The sequence below is a fragment of the Talpa europaea genome (assembly GCF_964194135.1).
Source record: "Talpa europaea genome assembly, chromosome: 6".
In the NCBI taxonomy this organism is placed as follows: Eukaryota; Metazoa; Chordata; class Mammalia; order Eulipotyphla; family Talpidae; genus Talpa; species Talpa europaea.
The window spans coordinates 82,492,085-82,513,891 of NC_140072.1; the positions used below are offsets into that span (position 1 = coordinate 82,492,085).

The 21,807-nt window shown below is 46.4% G+C and overlaps 1 protein-coding gene across 1 annotated transcript in view; it reads left to right on the plus strand.

Moving 5' to 3' along the window:
- Positions 1-6,216: 6,216 nt before the first annotated feature.
- The window catches only part of FOXO1 (forkhead box O1), a gene marked incomplete at both ends in the record, with an annotated part of 87,608 nt that continues 72,017 nt past the window's right edge, over positions 6,217-21,807 (plus strand). The window contains one exon of the mRNA XM_084235218.1: positions 6,217-6,867. Coding sequence (XP_084091344.1) covers positions 6,217-6,867 — 651 coding nt within the window. The remainder of the gene's footprint in view (positions 6,868-21,807) is intronic.

The window sequence follows — 21,807 nt, forward strand, 5'->3', positions numbered from 1 at the left end:
GCGCCATACGGGTTAGTTCCCTGGCCCAGGTTCGAACTCATGTTGCAGTGGCTGCCAACAGTTTCATAGTACTGAGACTTAACCTCTTGCACCACCAAGGAGGCCCCAAGAATGATACTTTTGATAAAACTGTTGCTACCATTAAACATTACAGCTTTCAGGACATTGGTTTAGGGATCCGAGGCTGGGGTACTTCAGATTATTATTTTCGATTGGAAAACTGAAGGCTGTTTTAGGTTGCTACTGTTATAGGACAGGGAGAGGGGCAGCCCAAACCCTGCAAACCTGCCTATTGTCTATTCTAAATGGGTTCTGCCATCCGCCGCATCAACACAAAACATATGACACTTTATTTATTTTTTTTAAAGATTTATTTATTTATTTATTTGTTTATTTATGCAAGCACTGGGTACAGTCAGAAGTGCGGGAGGGTGAGAGGATGAGAGGATTCACCAGACCTAGAGCGGGGAGCAGAGCAGGCAGAAGGACTGAAGTACACTGCTGAGGGGAGCAGTGGGCGGCAGGAGAGGTCTGCGCACCATATGGGACCCTCCTCCAGTGGCCAGGGAGCAGCCGGGGATCGAACCGGCTCTGCGGAGGCTGCAGGTAGCTTCGCAACCCGGCGCTCAACCGCTGCGCCACCGGGGAGGCCCACATATGACACTTTAATGGGAAGGAACTTCAATAAAAACTAGGAAACAATACAGGTAAGGCAAAGAGTCTAGTTTCTAAATGAAGCACCCAAAGTTACCCATCCCCTCGTGGGTAAAACTCCATCCATATGGGATTGGCCCAGAGCAAGGCCCCAAAGCCTGCCACAAGTCTAAAGCATCTTCCAGTGGGGACCCACAGAAAAGGGCCAGAAACAACCAGACAAGCCCGGAAGGAAAAGAGCAAAATCAACATCAAGATAAAAGCTGCCATTGTCACCTCCCCACGGGTCTCACCCACATCTGTGTCACCCAGTCCACGACCAAAAGACAAGCGCAGTTTCTTCACGTGTCTCTAGGCTCCATGCGCCTCCTCCAGGTTTCCTGGCTCCATCCTCCTTCCTTCCTCAGTCTCTTCTGCAGCTTCTCCTCTTCCTGCTCAGCTCCACCCTCCCTTGGGTGGGGCAGGGAACCTCCCCTTTTCCTGGGGACCACCCTGTTACACTACCAGTACCTCCTGATGATTCAGGCAAAATATTGGAAGTGGGTAGTTGTTGGGGAAAGGGAAAGTGGAATATGAAGCTAGTGTCCTTACTGAAAAATAAGCATCCAGGCTTTCACTCACTGAGGAAATTGGATTTGACTGACCTATTTTGACAAGTAAGAATTTAAGCTGGATTGGTGTGTTGGTGGTAAAGGGTAAAATGCAGAAGTTTCTGTCTAGATATTGATCAAAGGGAATCATACTTCAGTCTTCTTGTTAAGGTTGATGCAATATTACCCTGAAAGCCAGGCAAAGAAACTTGTTTGTGAGATGGGCTCTGTAGGGCAAACTTCCTTTTCATTTGAATTATTCATGCCTGACAGGAAACATTTTCCTTCCCATTTTGGCCACATACGCTGTCTAATAAGTGATAATTATCAGAAAAAGCCTTCAAATTAAACAACTACTGCAAAAACCAAAATCAAAAAATCCACAAACATACAGATACAGGAGAAGAGAAATGAACTTTTTCCTCTTAGAGGAAGTAGTGCTGGGGACCTCCCTGGTGGCAAAAGGGGTTAAGTGTCAGCACTATGAAGCAATCTGCAGCTCCTGCAGCACCAGTTTGATCTCTGGCCCCTGGGGGGTGGGGGGGATGGGGGGGTGGAGGGTGGTGACCCACATGGCACAGCAGACCTCTTCTGACTCAGCCTGCTGCTCCCCTCAGCAGTGTACTTCAGTCAATCCACCTGTTCTGCTCCCCACTTTGTCTCTGGTGAATCCTCTCACTCCCCACACCACCTCAGGCCTACACCCCAGCTCTTGTATGCATAAATAAATAAATCTTTAAAAAAAAGAAATAGTTTTCGCATTCTTCAGAGAGAGAGGAAATATTTAATTTTTGACACAAACCCTCCCCCACCTCCCATCTCTTTGGAATCTTTATTCTTTCATTATCTTATTATTACTGTCATCTTTTCGTGTATGCTTTCTTAATCTTTTAAATCAAATCCTCCTTCAGTTCAGTGTAGTTCATCTAGCTACAATTACTAAAATCTGTGGGATTTCCTGGAAGGAAATATACCACAAAGTTTCATAGTCATTATTGTTATATTGGGATTACAATTTTTCATCTGTGTAGTGAGAAGATTGTTGTTGGGAAAGCAAGAAATTCCAGCTCTAGCGCTGGCACCACCACTTTTACTGTGTGACCTCGGGAAAATCATCCAGCCTCTCTCTGCACCTCAGTTTCCCTATCTGTAAATTAAAGGTGACCACCAATGTTCATGTTTGCTTTAAACTTCAACATTCTGTGGGTCTATATGAAAAGAAAGTTTAGGTTGAAACAGCCCTTAAGAAGAACAATTTGTTAGAGTGTCTCAAAAGGTCAAACCTTGATTTGCTGACTCAGCAATTTCCTTTCCAAAAATTCCTCATATTGATAAACTTGGACAAAATGATTTATATAAGTTTACTCATTACCTAATAGCTTGTGATAGCTGAAGATTAGAAACAAACCAAAAGTTTACCAGCACCTTCCTGGTCAGTAAATTGACAGATAAATCCATATGGTAAGAAGTTATAAACACCTTTTAATGTTTATTTTTAATTAATTTTTTTAATTTTGAAATTTTAAAAAAATTTAATTTTTAAAGATATTTTTAATTTTTTTGAACCACGTGTCAGACACTAAAGCTGCAGGTACTCTGTGTCTGCTTCCTGACACAGTTTTATTTTTTAATTTTTTAAAAGATTTATTTATACATACAAGAGCTGGGGTACAGGCCAGAGGTGTGTGTGGCGGGTGAGAGGATTCACCGGAGACAGAGTGGGGAGCAGAACAGGCAGATTTGTAACAGGGTGGTCCCCAGGAAAGGGGGAGGTTCCCTGCCCCACCCAAGGGAGGGTGGAGCTGAGCAGGAAGAGGAGAAGCTGCAGAAGAGACTGAGGAAGGAAGGAGGATGGAGCCAGGAGACCTGGAGGAGGAGCATGGAGCCTAGAGACATGTGAAGAAACTGCGCTTGTCTTTTGGTCGTGGACTGGGTGACACAGATGTGGGTGAGACCCATGGGGAGGTGACAATGGCAGCTTTTATCTTGATGTTGATTTTGCTCTTTTCCTTCCGGACTTGTCCGGTTGTTTGTGACCCTTTTCTGTGGGTCCCCACTGGAAGATGCTTTAGACTTTTAGCAGGCTTTGGGGCCTTGTTCTGGGCCGATCCCATATGGATGGACTTTTACCCACGAGGGGATGGGTAACTTTGGGTGCTTCATTTAGAAACTAGACTCTTTGCCTTTCCTGTATTGTTTCCTAGTTTTATTAAAGTTCCTTCCCATTAAAGTCTCATATGTTTTGTGTTGATGCGGCGGATGGCAGAACCCATTTAGAATAGGCAGGTTTGCAGGGTTTGGGCTGCCCTTCTCCCTGTCCTATAACAGATTGACTGAAAGACACTGCTGAGGGGAGCAGCAGGCCAGACAGGAGAGGTCTGCTGAGCCATGTGGGTTGTCCCCTGACTGGTGGGGGCTCGAACTGTGGACAGCTTCATAGCGTGGTGCTTAACCCCTTGCACCACCAGGGAGGTCCCAGGATACAGTTTTAAAAAAAGACCTAAGAAAGGCAAAATATGATCTTTAAAGAAAAAATTAGGCAGGATAGTCAGAAGATTTCAAGATCTAGAGAAAAGTCTGTAAGAAAACTCCCTTAAACTAAATACTCTCCTCTGATTAAGGCCCCGTAAAACCAGAATTGAAATGAAGGCAAGGCTAAATTTGCAGCTGGCTATCTTTGCCAAGAATGATCACTAGTGTACACCGCCTATTTGTAGGGTGCGACCAGCCATCTAAATGGGGGTTGCCTCTGCGGAGCTTCATTGGAAAGAGGGAAGGAAAAGTCCTACATTAAGATTTTCTTTTGAACGCATCACCTGGGTGACTGAGGTCCCCTAGCGGCTGGCTGAGGAGGCTCGAACTGCACAAACTTGACAGTAATTGCCAAGAGACTATAAATAGGAGGAGGAGGTCGGGAACTAACCCCTATCTTCATCCGTCCGGCTCATAACCCTCACTCCTCCAGCCCCCTTAACAACGGGAAATTGAGCTAAATGGACTATGAAGACACAGGGATCTGAACCAGGGTGATGACGGTGTGAACGTAAAGGAAAAATAAATGTAAATCTTTTAAAATATTTGTATAAACAGGCCCAATGTTCTTTAAATGCCACTTTTCCAACTGAAGAAAGGGGATTTTTGTCTGTAAGAAAGGAGATTTTGAAAAAGAATTATGGAGCGCAATTGCGGACAAGATATTAAAAACCTACTGTCAAACTTCCATCTTAAACGATCCCATCCCTCTGAAAGGAAATGCCTTTCATATTCCTCCTAAAAAAGCAAAACAAAATTTGAAAACTGTTTCTTCTGCTCCCTGAGACACAAGAGCCATTGTCTTCCTACCTTTGGCCCCCAACTGATCTCCACAGGACGTCCAGGACCTGCAGCCCAGATGGGGCAAGGTGGGGTGAGGTGGGGGTGGGGGTAGGCTGCCGGACGCAGGGGTCCCCGACTAAAGGAACCTGGGGGTGGGGCAGGGCTGTCTCCTAACATCCATTCGAAACAGCAAAGAAATAACAAGCAAAGCCTCAAACTTAAGTAGGTGTAAGTGATAAAGTGAGAAGATTTTCACCCAAAGCTCCGCTCTGACTCCCCTCCGCCGGCCCCCGGCCCGCCTCGCTGGCCAGCCGGGCGTCCCGCTCTGGGGTTCTCGGCGGGAGGCGGTGCTCCCGGGGGGCTTGCGGTCTCGGGTGCCTCCGGCTGCGCGGGTGCGCGTGACACAAGGTTATCTCCAGCTCGCGCCAAGCCCCTCCCGGGTCAAGAACCGAGTGAAGCGAGTGCGGGGTGCGGTGTGGCCGGCTAGACGCAAGGGCAGACCCCGAACTGAGGGGCGCGGGCTGGTGGGGTCCGAGCGCGGAGGCTCGGGGACGCGGCCTTGCCCCCCCCCCTCCCCCCGGGGAGCGGCGCCAGGGGCTCGTGCCGCCCGCGCGGGGCCGGCGGACTTGACAGATCGTGGGGCGAGAAAACAACACCCAGAAACAAACCCCCCCGACTTCCCCACGGCTCCGTGCAAAGAAACAGTGGGCGGGGGCGAGGGGGCGCGACTGCGTGGACACCCGCGAGGCCGCCTCCGCCCGCCCGCCCGCCCGCTCACCCGGCGCCCCGGAGCTCCGAGCGCGGCCCGGGCCCAGCCCCCCGCCCGGCCCGCCTGGGACCCCGACCGCGGCGCGGCGCGGGCTGAGCGGGCGGCGCGCCCCTCGGGCTCTGGAGTACTCGGCTCCGCTCCTCCGTAGTAAACAAAGTGCCGCCGCCGCCTCCACGCTGGTTTGCCTCCTAGCAATCAAAACACTGAGGGCGAGAGACTCCCAGAAACACTCGAGAATCACCAGAAAATAATAACACCCCAGAAAAGAGCGAGCGAGCGCGCGAGTGTGTGAGAGAGAAAAACACCCCGCTACCCCCACCAGCCCGCCGCCGCCTCCCCGTGGAAACTCGGCCCCGCCCACGCCGCCGTCCACTGGCTGCCGGGGCGGCGGGGCCGCGCGCTCATAGGCCGCGCGGGCTGTCAGTCAGGGGCGGGCCGGCGCGCGCGCCGCCGCGGGCGGGGGGCGGCGGCAGATCCCGTAAGTCGGGCAGCAGCGTAGTCGCTGCAGCCGCAGCCGCCGCCACATTCAACAGGCAGCAGCGCCGCCGTCGCGCCGCCCGAGCGAGTGAGCGAGCGGCCCGCGGCGCGTCCAGCCCCTGTCCGCCGGCCCTGTCAGCGGGAGCGCGGCGCCGGCGCGGCCGGCCCGGCGTCTCTGGCTCGCCGTCCAGCCCGGGCAGCGGCCCCCGAGGAGCCTGGATGGTGACGGACCCGCGAAGTTAAGTTCTGGGCTCGCGCCGCGCCGCCTCCGGCTTCCGCCCGCCCGCCCGCGGCGCCGGCCCCGCCGGCCCGAATCTCGGACGCGCCCCTCGAGCCCCTGCCCCTGGACGCCCCGCGCCGCGCGCGGCCCCTTCTCGGCTCTCCGCGACTGGGGGAGGGGCGGGGGTCACCATGGCCGAAGCGCCCCAGGTGGTGGAGATCGACCCGGACTTCGAGCCGCTGCCCCGGCCGCGCTCGTGCACCTGGCCGCTGCCCAGGCCGGAGTTCAGCCAGTCCAACTCGGCCACCTCCAGCCCGGCGCCGTCGGGCGGCGCGGCCGGGAACCCCGACGCGGCGGCGGGCCTGCCCTCGGCGTCGGCGGCCGCTGTCAGCCCCGACTTCATGAGCAACCTGAGCCTGCTGGAGGAGAGCGGGGACTTCCCGCAGGCGCCCGGCTCCGTGGCGGCGGCCGCGGCGGCGGCGGCCGTGGCCGCGGCGGCCGCGGCCGCTGCCGCCGCCACCGGGGGGCTGTGCGGGGACTTCCAGGGCCCCGAGGCGGGCTGCCTGCACCCCGCGCCGCCGCAGCCCCCGCCGCCCGGGCCGCTGTCGCAGCACCCGCCCGTGCCCCCCGCCGCCGGCGGGCCGCTCGCGGGGCAGCCGCGCAAGAGCAGCTCGTCCCGTCGCAACGCGTGGGGCAACTTGTCCTACGCCGACCTCATCACCAAGGCCATCGAGAGCTCGGCCGAGAAGCGCCTCACGCTGTCGCAGATCTACGAGTGGATGGTCAAGAGCGTGCCCTACTTCAAGGATAAGGGCGACAGCAACAGCTCGGCGGGCTGGAAGGTGAGTGGCCGCGGGGCGCGGGGGACCCCCGCCTCCGTGTGTGGCGGCCGCGGGGCAGGTGAGGGGGCGCGTCTGCAAGTCCGCCGGGCCTGGCAGCGCGGGGCGCGCGGCGGCGCGGGGCTCCGGGGGCGGCGGGCTGGCGGCCGCTCGGGCGCGGAGGAGGCGTGTGCGCGCCGGCCGGGCGGGAGGGCGAGGCGGAGTGGGACGGGGACGGGGAAGGGGCTCGCCCGGGCACCCCGGGGGGGCGAGGGGTACGCCCAGAAGTGGACTTCAGAGGGGCGGAAAAGTTTGCCGGTGGGAGGAGAAAGGCGTCCGCGGGCATCTGCACCCCCGGCAGCCCGCCGGACTCATGCCCCTGCGCCTTTTTCCCCCCGGACCTCCGGGGTGAGGGCGGCTCCTCCCCGCCCCCGCGGCGCGCCTCCCCCCTTCCCCCCAGCCCTGGGCCTCGCCGCGGAGCGGTTTCCGCCGCGCTGGGCGGGGGAGGCTCCCGGGGGCCCCGGCTGCAGGTGGCGGGGACGCGCCGGCCGGTGTGCGCCTGGCCGCGCGGTGCTTGGAGCCCGGTGTGCACTTTGATTTGGTTTTACCCAAAGTGCCCTCGAGAGCGTGGGGCCCGGGCGCGCGGAGCCCAGGGTGGCTCAGCGCATCCTACACGTGCGACGGGGCGGCCACCTCTCGCCGAGCGCCGGCGCCCGGCCGCGCGGGGCGAGCAAAAGTTCAAGTGTGACCCTCGGCGGGGGCGGGGGCGGGGGCCGGCGGCGGCGCGGGAGGGGCCGCGCGCAGGAAGCCGGCGCTTTTAAAGGGCCAGCGCGGCCCGGCCGAGCCCGCGCGTGCCCGCGCGTGGACATGCCCCCCGGCAGCTTCTCCCTGGGGCCAGGGCGCTGCCTGAGGCGCGGAGGGGTTTTTCTGGACCAGAACGAGGGACGTGTCTACCTTCTCTTGCTTTGCCACCTTGGTGTTAATTTGCGGGGAGGTACAAATCCCGGGGAGCTTTGTGACAACTGTTTGGGGGAGTCGAAATGGAGGTGCTCCACAGAACGGGCAGGGAAGGAGGACAGAGCAGGAGATGCCTCAGGCCATTTTTACCAAAGAGGGGGTGAGCGATGGAGACCGGGACTCACGTGGAGGACGGGCACATCCCTGCCCTAAAGGACAGAATGGGGGAGGTTTACCGGGGATCCTTTCGGGGATCCGTTTGCCTGTGGCTTCCTGACGCTGGCAGTTTCTTACTGTTACTCGTGGACGAATTGATGTGAAGGTTCTGTCGTTGAGCTGAACTCCTTCCTCATCGCTCATCAGACAGTCCAGCCTAATGAAGATTGGTGTTTGCCGCGCAGTTGTTACACCAAGGTTGTTTTACACACATTGTCATCCCTGTGGTTAATGTGTCGCAGAAAGGTCAAGTTACTGACTTTATTTGAAGTTCCTGGAGAAGGAGCCAGGGTTTTAGTTTTTCCAAAATGTGTTTTAGAGAAGAGCTATATCACTTATAACCTCATTGCTAGCATTACGTGCAATTTTACCAACTTACTCAAAAAAATGTGTCTCCTTAAACTTATGGAGTATATAATTTCAAGTCACAAAATCGGGATTTTCTGTCAAGTTAAATTTTACTTAATATTTGAATTTAAGTATTTAACTTGATATTTGTCAGCCCTGTGTAAGTATTATAAAGTAATAATTAAAAACTCCCTCCCCCTTTTTTTTGGCATTCAGAGTACAGAGTACCATTCTTTAAGTCCTTAGGCATGGATGCAACTTAACCTTGCTGGAGTCCCTTTATTTAAAAATAGAAAAAGACGATGTTTGGGGATTTCAATTTTGCCTCATTTCCCTGATTAAATGACTGTAGAGAGTTCTTCTTACACTAGTAATATAACTTAAGCTTTTAAGATTTAGTGCCTTTAAAAAATTTCTACAAACAAATAAGCCCCCCTCATTATTTTTATTAGATTCTCGGTCTATTTTTCCCCCCACATGTAACTATGATTTTATTTAAAAAAAAAAAAATTTTTTTTTTTTTTTTTAAACCAGAACTCGACTACCTACTCAATGTTACTAAGGGTTGTCTGTCTAGAATTGGAGTCCTAGTGGAAAACCTAGTGGGATTTTAAGAGGGAGCAGGTTGCCATTTCAATTAAGTAAATGTTTCAGGTGTAACCAGTCAGTTGGTGCAAGTCAGATTACAGCAAGTGCTTTTTCACTTTGAGTAAAAGGGTATTTTAGGAAGAAAAGAAACAACTTGAAGTATTCTAACTCATTACTAGTCTACTGGTTAGAGTTTTCTTAAAAATGAGTTACTTGTTAAAACCAAGGTATCTGAAAGACTTTCCTGTTTTTAAGATAAGATTGATAAAAAATGAATTTTACTATACCTTAAAATCTAATTCTAAAATACAGGTCAATCAAAGCTTAACTGCTAGGACAGAGTAGAGGTTGCTTTGGAACTAAATATTTCCTGTGATTTACTGGTTGGAATTAGACTGAATCTGTAGTAGAATATAGTTTCTTGTGCTTTACTTCCTGGGGCCTGTTTGGGAATTTGAAAGTCATTTGCAAAATGACAAAATAGTTGTAAAGATGTTAGTTCACAATTTTAATATTGGCTAGAATTGTCTGAAGGTCACCACCCATAAAGTGGAAGCACAGAATTTTGGAAAACCCGGGATCTTTTAAATCATGTACAGTATTTATAAATAGTGAAACTTAACTTCCATGGTCTATTTTCTCACATACAAAACTTTCTAAAGCTCGTCAAGCAGTGTTCTGAGCTCTGATTTTTTTTTTTTTTAAATGGCAGTTTTGAGTTGACTCTTGTCTTTTATTTTGGTATTATTTGGAACTTAATTTAGGTTAAAAGAATGCTTCAAAAATAAGACAGTACTTGTTAAAGAAATTTCATTATGGCATGTTCTTTATTTTGGAATGAAGTGTCTTTGATTTATGAAATGACAGGAATTTTAAGATATCAGAAAATGCACTATCTACTATATACTTTTGAGTTTTTAATCTGCAGATGAGTAATTAACTAGCCACAGAGATTCCAGGTAGGAAGATGGCTGCTTTCTTGCTCCACAGTCACATTTGACTTAATCCTGGTGAGGCTGACTTCTGGGTTGTTACTGAAATTACCTTAAAGTAAATGTTTTATAAAGTTGGGTGACAATTTCAGTTATGTATTTAGGGAAGGGAGCAGGAGGAAAGAGAATTAAAAAGCAGGCGAGGGGACTATACAGCCAAGTTTGGTATCTTACTTGCAAAAGGCTGAAAGTTGTATGCAGCTGATGTGACCATCTTTGAGATATTTTGTTCAGAAATTCCAAAGGAGATGTTGAATATGAATACCTTAACTAAAACTCATAATAACTTTATATTATCTACGGTTTTATAGCATTTCTCTTGGGGAAGGTTTGGCAGAAAGGATGGCTTCTATTTTCCAGTGATACTGAGCATTTTTTTTAAGTAGCAAATATTCGAATGCTGGAAAAGACATTTTTCTCATTAACTTTGAAAAAGATAAAAGTTTATTGAGACATTTTGCACCCCTCCCCCCTTTGCTGTTGCTAGTGGATGCAAATAACATTAGAGATCATAAACTACGTAGTATTCTAAGTGGACTTATGAAATGGGAATGAGGGGGAAGAATACTCAGTGGTTAATTGCAATCTTAATAAGCTAGATGTGCTTTGCTTGTCTTTGTGCTCTAGCTTCCTCCAAGCACCTAAACTGCAGATTCTGTTTTAGACTTTCTAAGAGAGCAGCTGTTTGTATTGGTCTGGAATTTCTTCTGGAAGCCTGAACTATTTGCATTTTTCTGGAACACTCTGCCCTTGGAAACTACCCAGTACCCTGGCATCATGGGAATTCACTTGGCCAGTTTTTTTTTTTTTTTTTCCCCTGGTCTATGTGTGCTGTAACTTTGGGGCTTCCTGGAATCCTCTTGAAAAGGCATTGAGGAACCCCCCTCCATAGTGACTGGAGAGACCAAACGGAGTTTGCAATTGTAAGGATCATGAGTCAAGAGGAGAGGGTATAGAGTAGATTCAGTCCTGTTTTCCTGCAGTTCAAAATTTGCCTTGGCCTTCATAGTAACAACTTGCAGAGACTTGCCCAAAGCCCCTCCCCCTCTCTATACCTCCCCAGGGTCAGATAACCACCTTTTCTCCAAGCGCACAAAATTATGAAGTTGGTGTAGTTGTTTCTCAGTTTTGAAACAGAGAACCAGGTGAACTTGAAAAAAATGTTTATTTTGGTGCTTACCAGGGTGAAGGCTTGCATTGCAATGGATATGCAGTATACTAATATACTAAAGTCTGTAGTAATTCTCCCTTTTTGCTAATTCCAGATAGGTGCTAACAAAACTAAGTCAGTGGCACAGAACTTCTTTGCAGAGAATTTTTATTATTTTTTAAAGATTTATTTATTTATGCATACAAGAACTGGGGTACAGGCCAGAGGTGCAGGGGTTAAAAGGATTCACCAGAGACAGAGCGGGGAACAGAACGGGCAGATGGACTGAAATACACTGCTGAGGGGAGCAGCGGGTGAGTCAGGAGAGGTCTGCTGTGCCATGTGGGTAGCTCCCTGGCTGGGATTGAACTCTCAGTTGCTGCGGATAACCCCTTGCCACCAGGGAGACCCCAGCAGAGAATTATTAAGTATCTCTTATTTGTGGTCTTCAAGGAGCACATGAAACTACATTTCTATATATTGTCACTATCTTATGGTTCAACTTTAATACCCCTGCTCCCAAATCCCAGTTTACTCCACTCAGTCTACCTGTGGTTTATCAACTTGTGGCCTACATACCACCTGTACTTAGTCTTGGCTTGAGTTATTTTTGCCACTTGGCAGGAATTTGGGCTGCCTCCTCACCCCCACCTCCCCTTTTTGCTTCTTTCCCATTTTCATTCATCCTCATAGTTTTGGTATACACTGAGAAGGAAAGCAAACTAGTTTTGATGTTAAGCCAAATAAAATTATAAAGCTAAACATGCAATCCCTTTTTAGTTAGTGAATTTTCACTGTAATGGATTACTTACATAAGGGCATGAATTCAACATGTGTCCTTTATTGCAGACCATATCATTACAGAAAAAAATAAAGTTGAGGCAGAACTGCATGAGGAGTCTCTTAGCCCCCAATTCTGGGTTCCTGATGTTTGCTGAAACTCTACTCTATGACCAGTAAGTCACAAAGACTGGGAGGGGGAGTGTTTAACTTCTTACCCTCTCTCAAATTTCCTTGACCACCTCCTCTGTAGAAAACCCTTCTTATTTCAGACACTGTCACATTGTACTGCTCTGGTCCCTGCTCCCCTGCTCCCCTTCAGCCCCATCTCCCCATTGTGGCTTCTCTAATTGGTTAACTTATTTTTGCTTCTATCCTTAACCATAAATAAACCTCAGGACTAGTTGTGGACTTGACTCAGACTCTTTCCTAGATAACTTACCCTCTATTGTCCTGTCTCTCCAGTTACCCAACCCCCCCGGAGATGTCTCTATTTCACCTCAGATTCGCAAGCGTACAATCTTTCCTTCCACCCGCTTACATGAGGCTCCATGTTAAGTTCCTGGTTCTTAAGCTTTATGGTCTAGTTTGCCCTTTCCCTAGTTTTTGGTTGTTTTTTTTAAGATTTATGTATTTATGCATACAAGAACTGGGGTACAGGCCAGAGGTGTGGGGGTGAGAGGATTCACCAGAGACAGAGTGAAGAACAGAACAGGCGGAATGACTGAAGTACACTGCTGAGGGGAGCAGCGGGTGAGTCAGGAGAGGTCTGCTGTGCCGTGTGGGTAGCTCGTGCTACAGTGGCTGGGGATTGCTTCATAGGTTGCCTCTTTCACCCCTTGCACCACCAGGGAGGCCCCTTTCCCTAGTTTTTAAACCTGATGTCGTCTTCAACTCTCTCATGATGTTTTGTTTCCCCAAGTCTGTTAACTCTTCCTTTGAAGAGTTCCTGGAGCATTTTTACTTCCCAGCTTCTAACCATTCCTCTAGGTTAGCTCTTACTTCAAACCTCGGCCATATTGTTCCCAGGACATGGATTGTCTTGGGCCTCTGCTGGAAATTAAAAAAAAAAAAAATCTTAAAGGCCTACATCAGTCCTACCAACTTCCAAACTTGGCTTATGCTTGAAGGCATTTTTGCTTTCTGTCAGTGAATGCCTGGTCATCTCGTAATTCATGCTGCTATGTGTTATATTATTATTTTAATATCTGCATGTTTTAACTCCTCAGGTTTGTATATATAGAGAGAGAGAGAGTTGGGGAAATTTTTTCTTGAAACATAGGTCTTTGATTTTTCAGCTTCTGTGTGTTCATAATGATCACAATTTGTATTATGTGAGAATAATTTTATTAGCACTGTGACTAAAGAACAGTGATTTATTTTTATTTTACATTTTTTATTTTTTACATCATTATTCGTTTTTAAACAATGTTTGCTTCCCTCCACCCCCTTAGGTGTGGTCCCGTGGAGTTTCCTTCACCAATGCACCTGTGCACCATCACCTCAGTCCCCTGTGCTCCTCCCTTCCTCCCTCTGATCCCTCTCCCTCCTCCTCCCCTGCAGGATGTCTCTCATTTATAATTGTATGTTTTTGCTTTGTTGTATTTTGTACTGTTATTTTTTTACACTGATGTCTTATTTGCTTCACCTGTATTCCTACTTAAGTGAAACCATTCTATATTTTTCTTTTTCCTTCTGACTTATTTCACCAGTGATTATTTTTAATGGATGGTCAGGGTATTTTTTTTTTTTTTCTCATTCCTTGAGTGATTAATGTATACAAGATATTGTATTAGATACATTTGAATGATAGAGAAGTGATTCAAATGCGGATCCTGTAGGGAGAGTAGATGTGAGATTTAAAAAACCCTGTTACAAGGCAGAAAGTACCTTGGGGAGAAGATGTGGAGAATAAAGTTCTGTGTTGGTCATTGAGTTGCACCTAAAAATGGGATACTGTTCTTCTAAAATTTCATCATAATATTTCCTAATGTTTACCAAGGTTGAAAGAATTCTATGTTGAACTTCCATAACACCGAGTTTCTACTATAGCCATTTTACAATACTGCTTTGTCATATCCACACATCTTGTATCCATCCATCCATCATTTTTCAAAAATCGTGTTTGGAATGATGCACTGGCATTCATAAAGGCATGATATTAGAGGATAATTTTCTCTGAATGTTGGATATATGCAATATAGAGAATTTGAGATGCACAATGTAGATAGAAGACTAGTGTAGATACTTATGTGTCTAATGAAAATAATGTGTTAGATCAAATTTTCTATGAAATTGTATTTTTTAATGTAAGAAATTATGAAAGTAGGATTACATTTTTAGTTTTTTGATGAAAGTTCATAGAAATATGCCAACTTGTAAATACAGAGACCCATGGAATGTAATTTAAAACCAATATTTTGCATTTGATTTAAAACTGACATACCCAGCTTGGCAATACATGGAATGAGTAATATAATTGACTTGTTGTAAATAGTAGGCATTCACAAAATACTTGACTTTTTGCTTGGTCTGTTTTTTAAAGACTTATTTATTTATGCATACAACAGCTGGGGTACAGGCCAGAGATGTGGGGGGTGAGAGGACTCACCAAAGACAGAGTGGGGAACAGAACAGGCAGACTAACTGAAATACCCTGCTGAGGGGAGCAGCAGGCGAGCCAGGAGAGGTCTGCTGCACCATGTGGATAGCTCCTTGGCTTCACAATGCTGTGCTTAACCCCTTGTGCCACCAGGGAGGCCTGACATTTTATTTTTAAAGATATCCTGCTAGGGCAGAGCCAACAGTAAAACAAAAGTGTACCTAGGTCACTACTGTGATTTTATTAAATGCGTAAGTTTCCTTACATCAGGACAAAATTGCTCTCCCAGTATATAAGGATGTCACACTTGCATGATTGGTAATGATGTCAGGCTAAACTTGACAGAAGCAACTAGGAAAGAGTATGGAATTGATCTATTAAATATTTCCCCACTGCTGTTTGTAGATTCAGTGAAGTTCAGAATTATAGCTCTTTTTTTATCTTTGTATTCCATAAGATATTATGTGAAGCGACTTTATCCTGAGCTTGTGTCTTCTCTTGGTTTTAATTTTCTTCGAAGATTCATTTATTTATGCATACAAGAACTGGGGTGCAAGCCAGAGTTGTGGAGGAGGGGTGAGAGGATTTACCAGAGACAGAACAGGGAACAGAACAGGTGGACTGACTGAAATACCCTGCTGAGGGGAGCAGTGGGCGAGTCAGGAGAGATCTGCTGTGCCATGTGTGTAGCTCCCTGCCTGGAGGTTGAACTCCTGCTGCATTGTTTGGGAATAGCCTCATAGGTTGCCTCTTCACCCCTTGCACCACCAGGGAGGCCCCTCTTGGTTTTAATTTTGAAGGGGAAAAAGTATAATCTTTTCTCTCCTTGGGAGAAGGGACAGAAGTTCATTTGCAGCTCTGTAGGAGACTAGGTAGTTTTTTTCCAAGGTAGTTTGTCCCTACTGACATAAGTTATATGAGAGTTCCTTAATTATTTGAGACAGTGGATGGCACATCTGTCTTTTCGTAAGGGGATGCTACATCTAAAGCATGTGGCTCGTTGGTCTGCACTGCAGCACTTGTGACCTGAGAGGTGCCTGGATCTCTTCAAGTCCTGTGTCTCTTAACATACCCCTGCCAACAACATACTTGAAAATCCTGAGGCTGATAACTTTTTCTGTGTGGTTTGGTTCCAGTATCTCTGTATGGATCTTTGAGACTTAAAAAGGAAGGCTTTTCCATCCTTAAGTTTTTCCCCTAGATAATGTTATTGGTCTTACTCATAGTGTAGTTCTCTGTGTGGCTTAAGATACAGAACTTAATGCAAATCCTTTGACCTGCACAGCTGTAAAGGTGCAGTCCATCTAAGTAAAACAAAACTGTGATGAGAGAGTGCCCTGTTTCCATATCTTTTTTCCATCTGTCTTCTTTACTTTGATTGAACACATTTCTTAGAATAACATGTTTTTCTCAATTGCTATTCTGCATAAATCTGGAAAATGGGTCATGATATTGTGAATTTAATTTTTACTGTGTTAGATATATAAGCATCCTAGTTAAGGAAAAAATATTTTACTGTTTATAATTATGATCCTGAGTTAATGCTAGGGTCTCTATTACTGGTTTGTTTGTTGAGTTAAAAATTTGATTTGAAAGCTAGTGGAGAGGCCTATGAATAAATCAATCTGTTTTTGAAGATAAAGATCTTTTTTTAAACTTGCTATCTTGGCCTCCCTGGTGGTACAAGGGTTTAAGTCGCAGCACTATGAAACAATCTTCAGCCACTGAAGTACAAGTTTGATTCCTCGCCAAGGATTTAACCCACATGGCGCAGCAGACCTCTCCTGTCTTGCCTGCTGCTCCCCTCAGCAATGTATTTCAGTTGATCCACCTTTTCTGCTCCCCACGCTGTCGCTGGTGAATCCTCTCTCCCTCGTGGCACCTCTGGACTACACCCCAGCTCTTGTATGCATAAATAAATAAATCTTGTTGATAACAAGCAACTATAAACCAGAGACACACTGGTGGGGGGAGGGATTAGGGTCAAAATAAGGGGGGTGGGAACTGTATGGGGACTATGACCAAGATGAAAATGCATACATTGTGGACCTTCCCTGGTGGTGCAGCGGTTGAGTGCTGAGCTGCAAAGCTGCCCGCAGCCTCTGCAGCGCCGGTTCCATCCCTGGCCGCCAGCGAGGGTCCCACATGGTGCGCAGACCTCTCCTGCCACCCGCTGCTCCCCTCAGCAGTGTATTTCATCAGTGTCCCTGTTCTGTTCCCCGCTCTGGCTCTGGTGAATTCTCTCACCCTCCCGCGCTTCTGACTGTACTCAGTGCTTGGGTAAATAAATAAATAAATCTTAAAAAAAAAAAAGAAAATGCATACATTGTGCAAAAACAAAAATTGTAAAAAGTACATAAAATAAAATCAAAAAAATAAATAATAAATCTTTCAAACAAAAATAAACTTGGTATCTGTGGAAGTTAACTGAGATCTAGAGGCACTTAGCTTTGTCTTCTTAATACCTGTTCTTTGAGTTTTCCTTTTTCAATCTAGAAAATTGGTAGCAGTGCTTTTCTTTTACCAGTACCATGCCCCAGAAGTCTGCCATGCAAGTGGATGAGGGAAAGATGCATCTTGTCTGAGAAATCCCAGCGGGGGGGGGGGGGGGGGGAGAGTGAAAAGCTCTCACCCCCACATTCTGTATCTGAAAAGAAATGCACTTGGGTTTCAAATCCAGTTTAGAGAGATAAATTATAATTGAAGTACCTAAATATTGTTATGTGTCCTTCACAGCTTAAAAACAAAACAACCGCATAAATATTCGGGGGTGGTCTTATACAAGTAGATACTGAATACATCAGACAGTTTGGTTGTTGGGAAGCCAGCTCAAAGGAAATGGTTTGCATATGGTTTAGCTAGAGGCTCTTTGGAATCTTGATTTACTGATAAGTATGGATTTTATTGTACCATTTTGACATGAAAAGAATTTTTCTCAGTTCAATTCGCATAACCTAAGTGTAAAATTGCAACAAGGTAGGTGCATTCAATCACCCTAAGTTTCTATCAGAGATAATGTAGCTGTTTGCTGCTGCTGCTTTTTTTTTTCCTTTTTTTATAAAAAAAGATTTATTTATTTATTTATACAAGCACTGGGTACAGTCAGAAGCATGGGAGGGTGAGAGAATTCACCAGAGTGGGGAGCAGAGTAGGCAGAAGGACCGAAGTACACTGCTGAGGGGAGCAGCGGGCGGCAGGAGAGGTCTGCGCGCCAAGTGGGACCCTCCTCTGGTGGCCGGGGAGCAGCCGGGGATTGAACTGGTGCTGCAAGGCTGCGGGCAGCTTCGCAACCCCGCGCTCAACCACTGCACCGCCCGACCACTGCGCCACCGGAGAGGCCCTGCTGCTTCTTTTTTTTTTTTGATAATGTAGCTTCTTGATTGTGATGCCTAATTTGTAGAATCATCAGTTTGTCACACCAGTGAGAGTTCAGTGTCAGATTTTAGCTGTCCATACAGATTTTAAAATGGGAGTAACCTTAAGGCAAGTGTTTCCTTTACCTCTCCTGTCTGCATCTAGGCAGCCAGCTCTGAAGAAGGCAGAGGGTGGGAACAGCAGGGAACTCACAGAACTTGTAAATATCAAGTAAGGTTGTTTGTGTACCAAGCTGGTTACATCTCTCTAAATTTAAATGGAAACCTTTTCTCTTTGGATATGTGGGTATGCAAACCCATCATGAAATTTACATGTAATGAATGTGAAAGCTTCCTGTGGACCATCCTCCTGGTGGACTTTCTCTTTAGTGGCCCATTATGATATTTACATACACTGAATGTGAAAGATTCCTGTACTGTCACTCTCTTAACCTGTGTTGCAGAAGTAGTTTCTTGAACCCTTTAGAATTCCTGTAGGACTTTGATTTATATTATCTGCATATGTGGTAATGTGGGCTTTCAGATTATAATAGAACACTGAATTAAACCATAGCACTTGAGCCTCCCAGGTGGTGCAAGGGGTTAAGCACTGCACTCTGAAGCTATCCCGCAGCCTCTGCAGCAAGGTTCAGTCCTGGCCCGGGAGCAACCCACATGGGGAGCAGACCTCTTCTGTCTCACCTGCTGCTCCCCTCAGCAGTGTATTTCAGTCAGTCTGCCTGTTCTGCTTCCCGCTGTCTCTGGTGAATCCTCTTGCCCCTAATCTCTGGTCTGTACCCCAGTTCTTGTATGCATAAATAAATCTTATAATAAAAAAATAGTAGTTGATGGGTTTGCTTCACATTCTAGAAGAGGTCACCAAAATGATTTTTTTATTGCTATTCTTGTTCTCTTCTGATGTATTTGGGATAATTAAAAAACTAATGCTGAAGAAATATATTAGGGTTAAAAATTCCTATAATTAGGTGTGTTTTTTTATGCAATCTGCACAATCTTTTTTTGTTGTTGTTTTGTTCTGTAATGATTCCCCCCCACTGTGACCACACTGCTCTGTAGTACTGTAGTATTATAATCCAGTAATCCTGGGGCATTTAATATTTCTTGTAATGCTGTTTTGACACTTTTGATAGTTATATTAAGAACATACTAAAAATAAGTACAAGAAAGCAGATTTAGGATTATTAAGATAAAAAATTAATAGCAAAGTTGTCACAAGATTCAATTGTCGTGTCTGCCCTTCACTGCTTAAGTGCATTCTTTGTTGATGAGTGGTCCCCCAGAATCTGTTACTGCCCTTCTTTATGGTACTTTTAGCCTGAATGTTCTCATTGTGGTATGTAGCTTAGATGTAAATATTCCTTTCTTTTTAAAGATTTATTTTATTTATGCATACAAGAGCTGGGGTATAGGCCAGAGGTGCAGGGTGTGGGGGTGAGAGGATTCATCAGAGACAGAGTGGGGAGCAGAACAGGCAGACTGACTGAAATACACTGCTGAAGGCAGCAGTGGGTGAGATAGGAGAGGTCTGCTGTGCCATGTGGGTTAGCTGGGTTAGCTGCCAGGGTGGGCGGGGGGGGGGGGGTGGGTGGTGGTGGGGGGGTGGGGGAGTATCTAACTCCTGCAGTGGCTGCTGATAGCTTCATGGTGTGGAGACTTAACCCCTTGTGCCACCAGGGAGGTCCAGATGTAATTTTTTTTTAAAGACTTAGTTATTTATGCATACAAGTGCTGGGGTACAGACCAGAGATGCAGGGGGGTTGAGAGGATTCACCAGAGACAGAGTGGGGAACAGAATACCCTGCTGAGGGGAGCAGTGGGTGAGACACGAGAGATCTGCTGTGCCATGTGGGTAGCTCCGTGGCCTGCTGGGGATTGAACTTGTGCGACAGAGGCTGTGGATTGCTTCATAGTGCAGTGCTTAACCCCTTGTGCCACCAGGGAGGCCCCGAGATGTAAATACTCTGAAATTAATCATATCAAATTAGTTTTAAGTCACTTGGCAAGTTGTTTGAACATTAGAGTTTATGCTCTTGTATCCCTTAGAATGATTCCTTTATTTTCAGCTTAAGGTGGGAGGATATGGGAGATGCAGAATAAAAAGGATTGGTGTAACCCAGATATATGCTGTATTTGCTTCACAAACTATGGGAGGGTGCATGTTCGAAGTCAGTTTCTGAATTAATTACCATTTGATTGCTTACCTTATAAATTGTTCCATATCATCCCATGTAAAGGATTTCTAGTTCTTTTTTTTTAATATTTATTTATTTATGCATACAAGAGCTGGGTTACAGGCCAGATGCGCGGGAAGGTGAGAGGATTCACCAGAGACAGAGCCGGGAAACAGAACAGGCAGACTGACGAAATACACTGCTGAGGGGAGCAGCGGGCGAGACAGGAGAGGTCTGCTGCGCCATGTGGGATTCTCACCAGCCAGAATCGAACCAGCACTCAGTGCTGCAGAGGCTGCGGACAGCTTCACAGTGTGGCGCTCAACCGCCTGCACCACCAGGCGGTTCTATGGAATCCTGAATGTATTCCTAGAAAGAACTCTCTTTAGTTTTATTTGTCATGAAATTATGGAGACATTTAATTAATTTTTTTAAAAACTTTTTTTTGCTTTTTATTTTTTAAAAAAAGATTTATATGCATACAAGAGCTGGGGTACAGGCCAGAGGTGGAGGGAGCATGAGAGGATTCACCAGAGATAGAGTGGGGAGCAGAACAGGCAGATTGACTGAAATACACTGCTGAAGGGAGCAGTGGGCGAGAGGTAGGAGAGGTCTGCTGTGACATGTGTGTTAGCTCCCTGGTTGGGGATGGAATTTGTGCTGTAGTGCCACCAGGGAGGCCCTATGGAGGCATTTTAATCAAAGATAAGTTGTTGATGGTTGTGGTTGTTAGACAGCCTTGACTTTTCCCTTGTGTTTATGTAAAAGGCAAGAGGAGAAAATGGAAAACACATTCTACTGGGCAAGACAGGAACTGAGATTAATTTGAACTTAATTAACACGACCTCCAATTAAGCCTCATTTACACTCTCCATCCCCATATCTGTTTCAAGTAACTCTTTGAAGAGGCTGGAAGGAAGTGATGACTTAAGGATAAAATGAAAACTTAGATTTCAAATTCTAAGGTCAGTGGCATACAGAAACTTTTTATAACTAAATTCTTTGTGATCCATAACTGTATAATTACCTCCCTAGCATATGGAATTGAGACCCCCCCCCAACCTCCCTCAGTCATGTGCCCTAAAAATGCATTTTATTAAGCAAACTCAAGACAGTGACAGCATTTGCACAAAAACTCCTATCTTCTGTGAGGTGTTCTTGCTCCTTCAGGCTGCTATCTTGTTACTTAGACCTGCAACAAGTTAGCAGCCACTTTCCTGAAGACTGGGGCACATCAGTTTGTGGGCCTGCTGATCAGAGAGCATAATGACTTGTTAGATCACATTTATGGTTCAAATATACTAAAATGTCACTCAGACAGAACACCTGTGTAAGAGTCAGACAGCTTTTGAATTTTAGTGCCTCTTCTAGCTTTCATCATATTTTAGCTTTTGCATTTATAGTTATTCATTTTGGCTATAAATCTGTTGATTGTAGTTTTTGTTTGGCCAAATATGGGGCATGACCTTTAACATCCTGCTTGGCTATGCCAGGCAGTTTGACATCCTTCATTTAAATGGGATTCCCTTGCTTTGTTTCCTGTGATAGTGTGGGGAATACACATTTTGGCTCTTAAGAGGTGGAGGAGGACAGGAAAAAAAAAAGCATAATTGGAATGCACAAAGAGGGTATTAATTATGTCTACTGGGTGTGGTTCAGTTGGCATGCTTTTTATAGGAATCTGAGCCTACGAAAAATGTACTGCAAAATACTAAGAAAATGATATAATGATATTTAGTTTTATTTTCTCTGATCATGATTTAATTTTTGACTTTTTGATATTTTA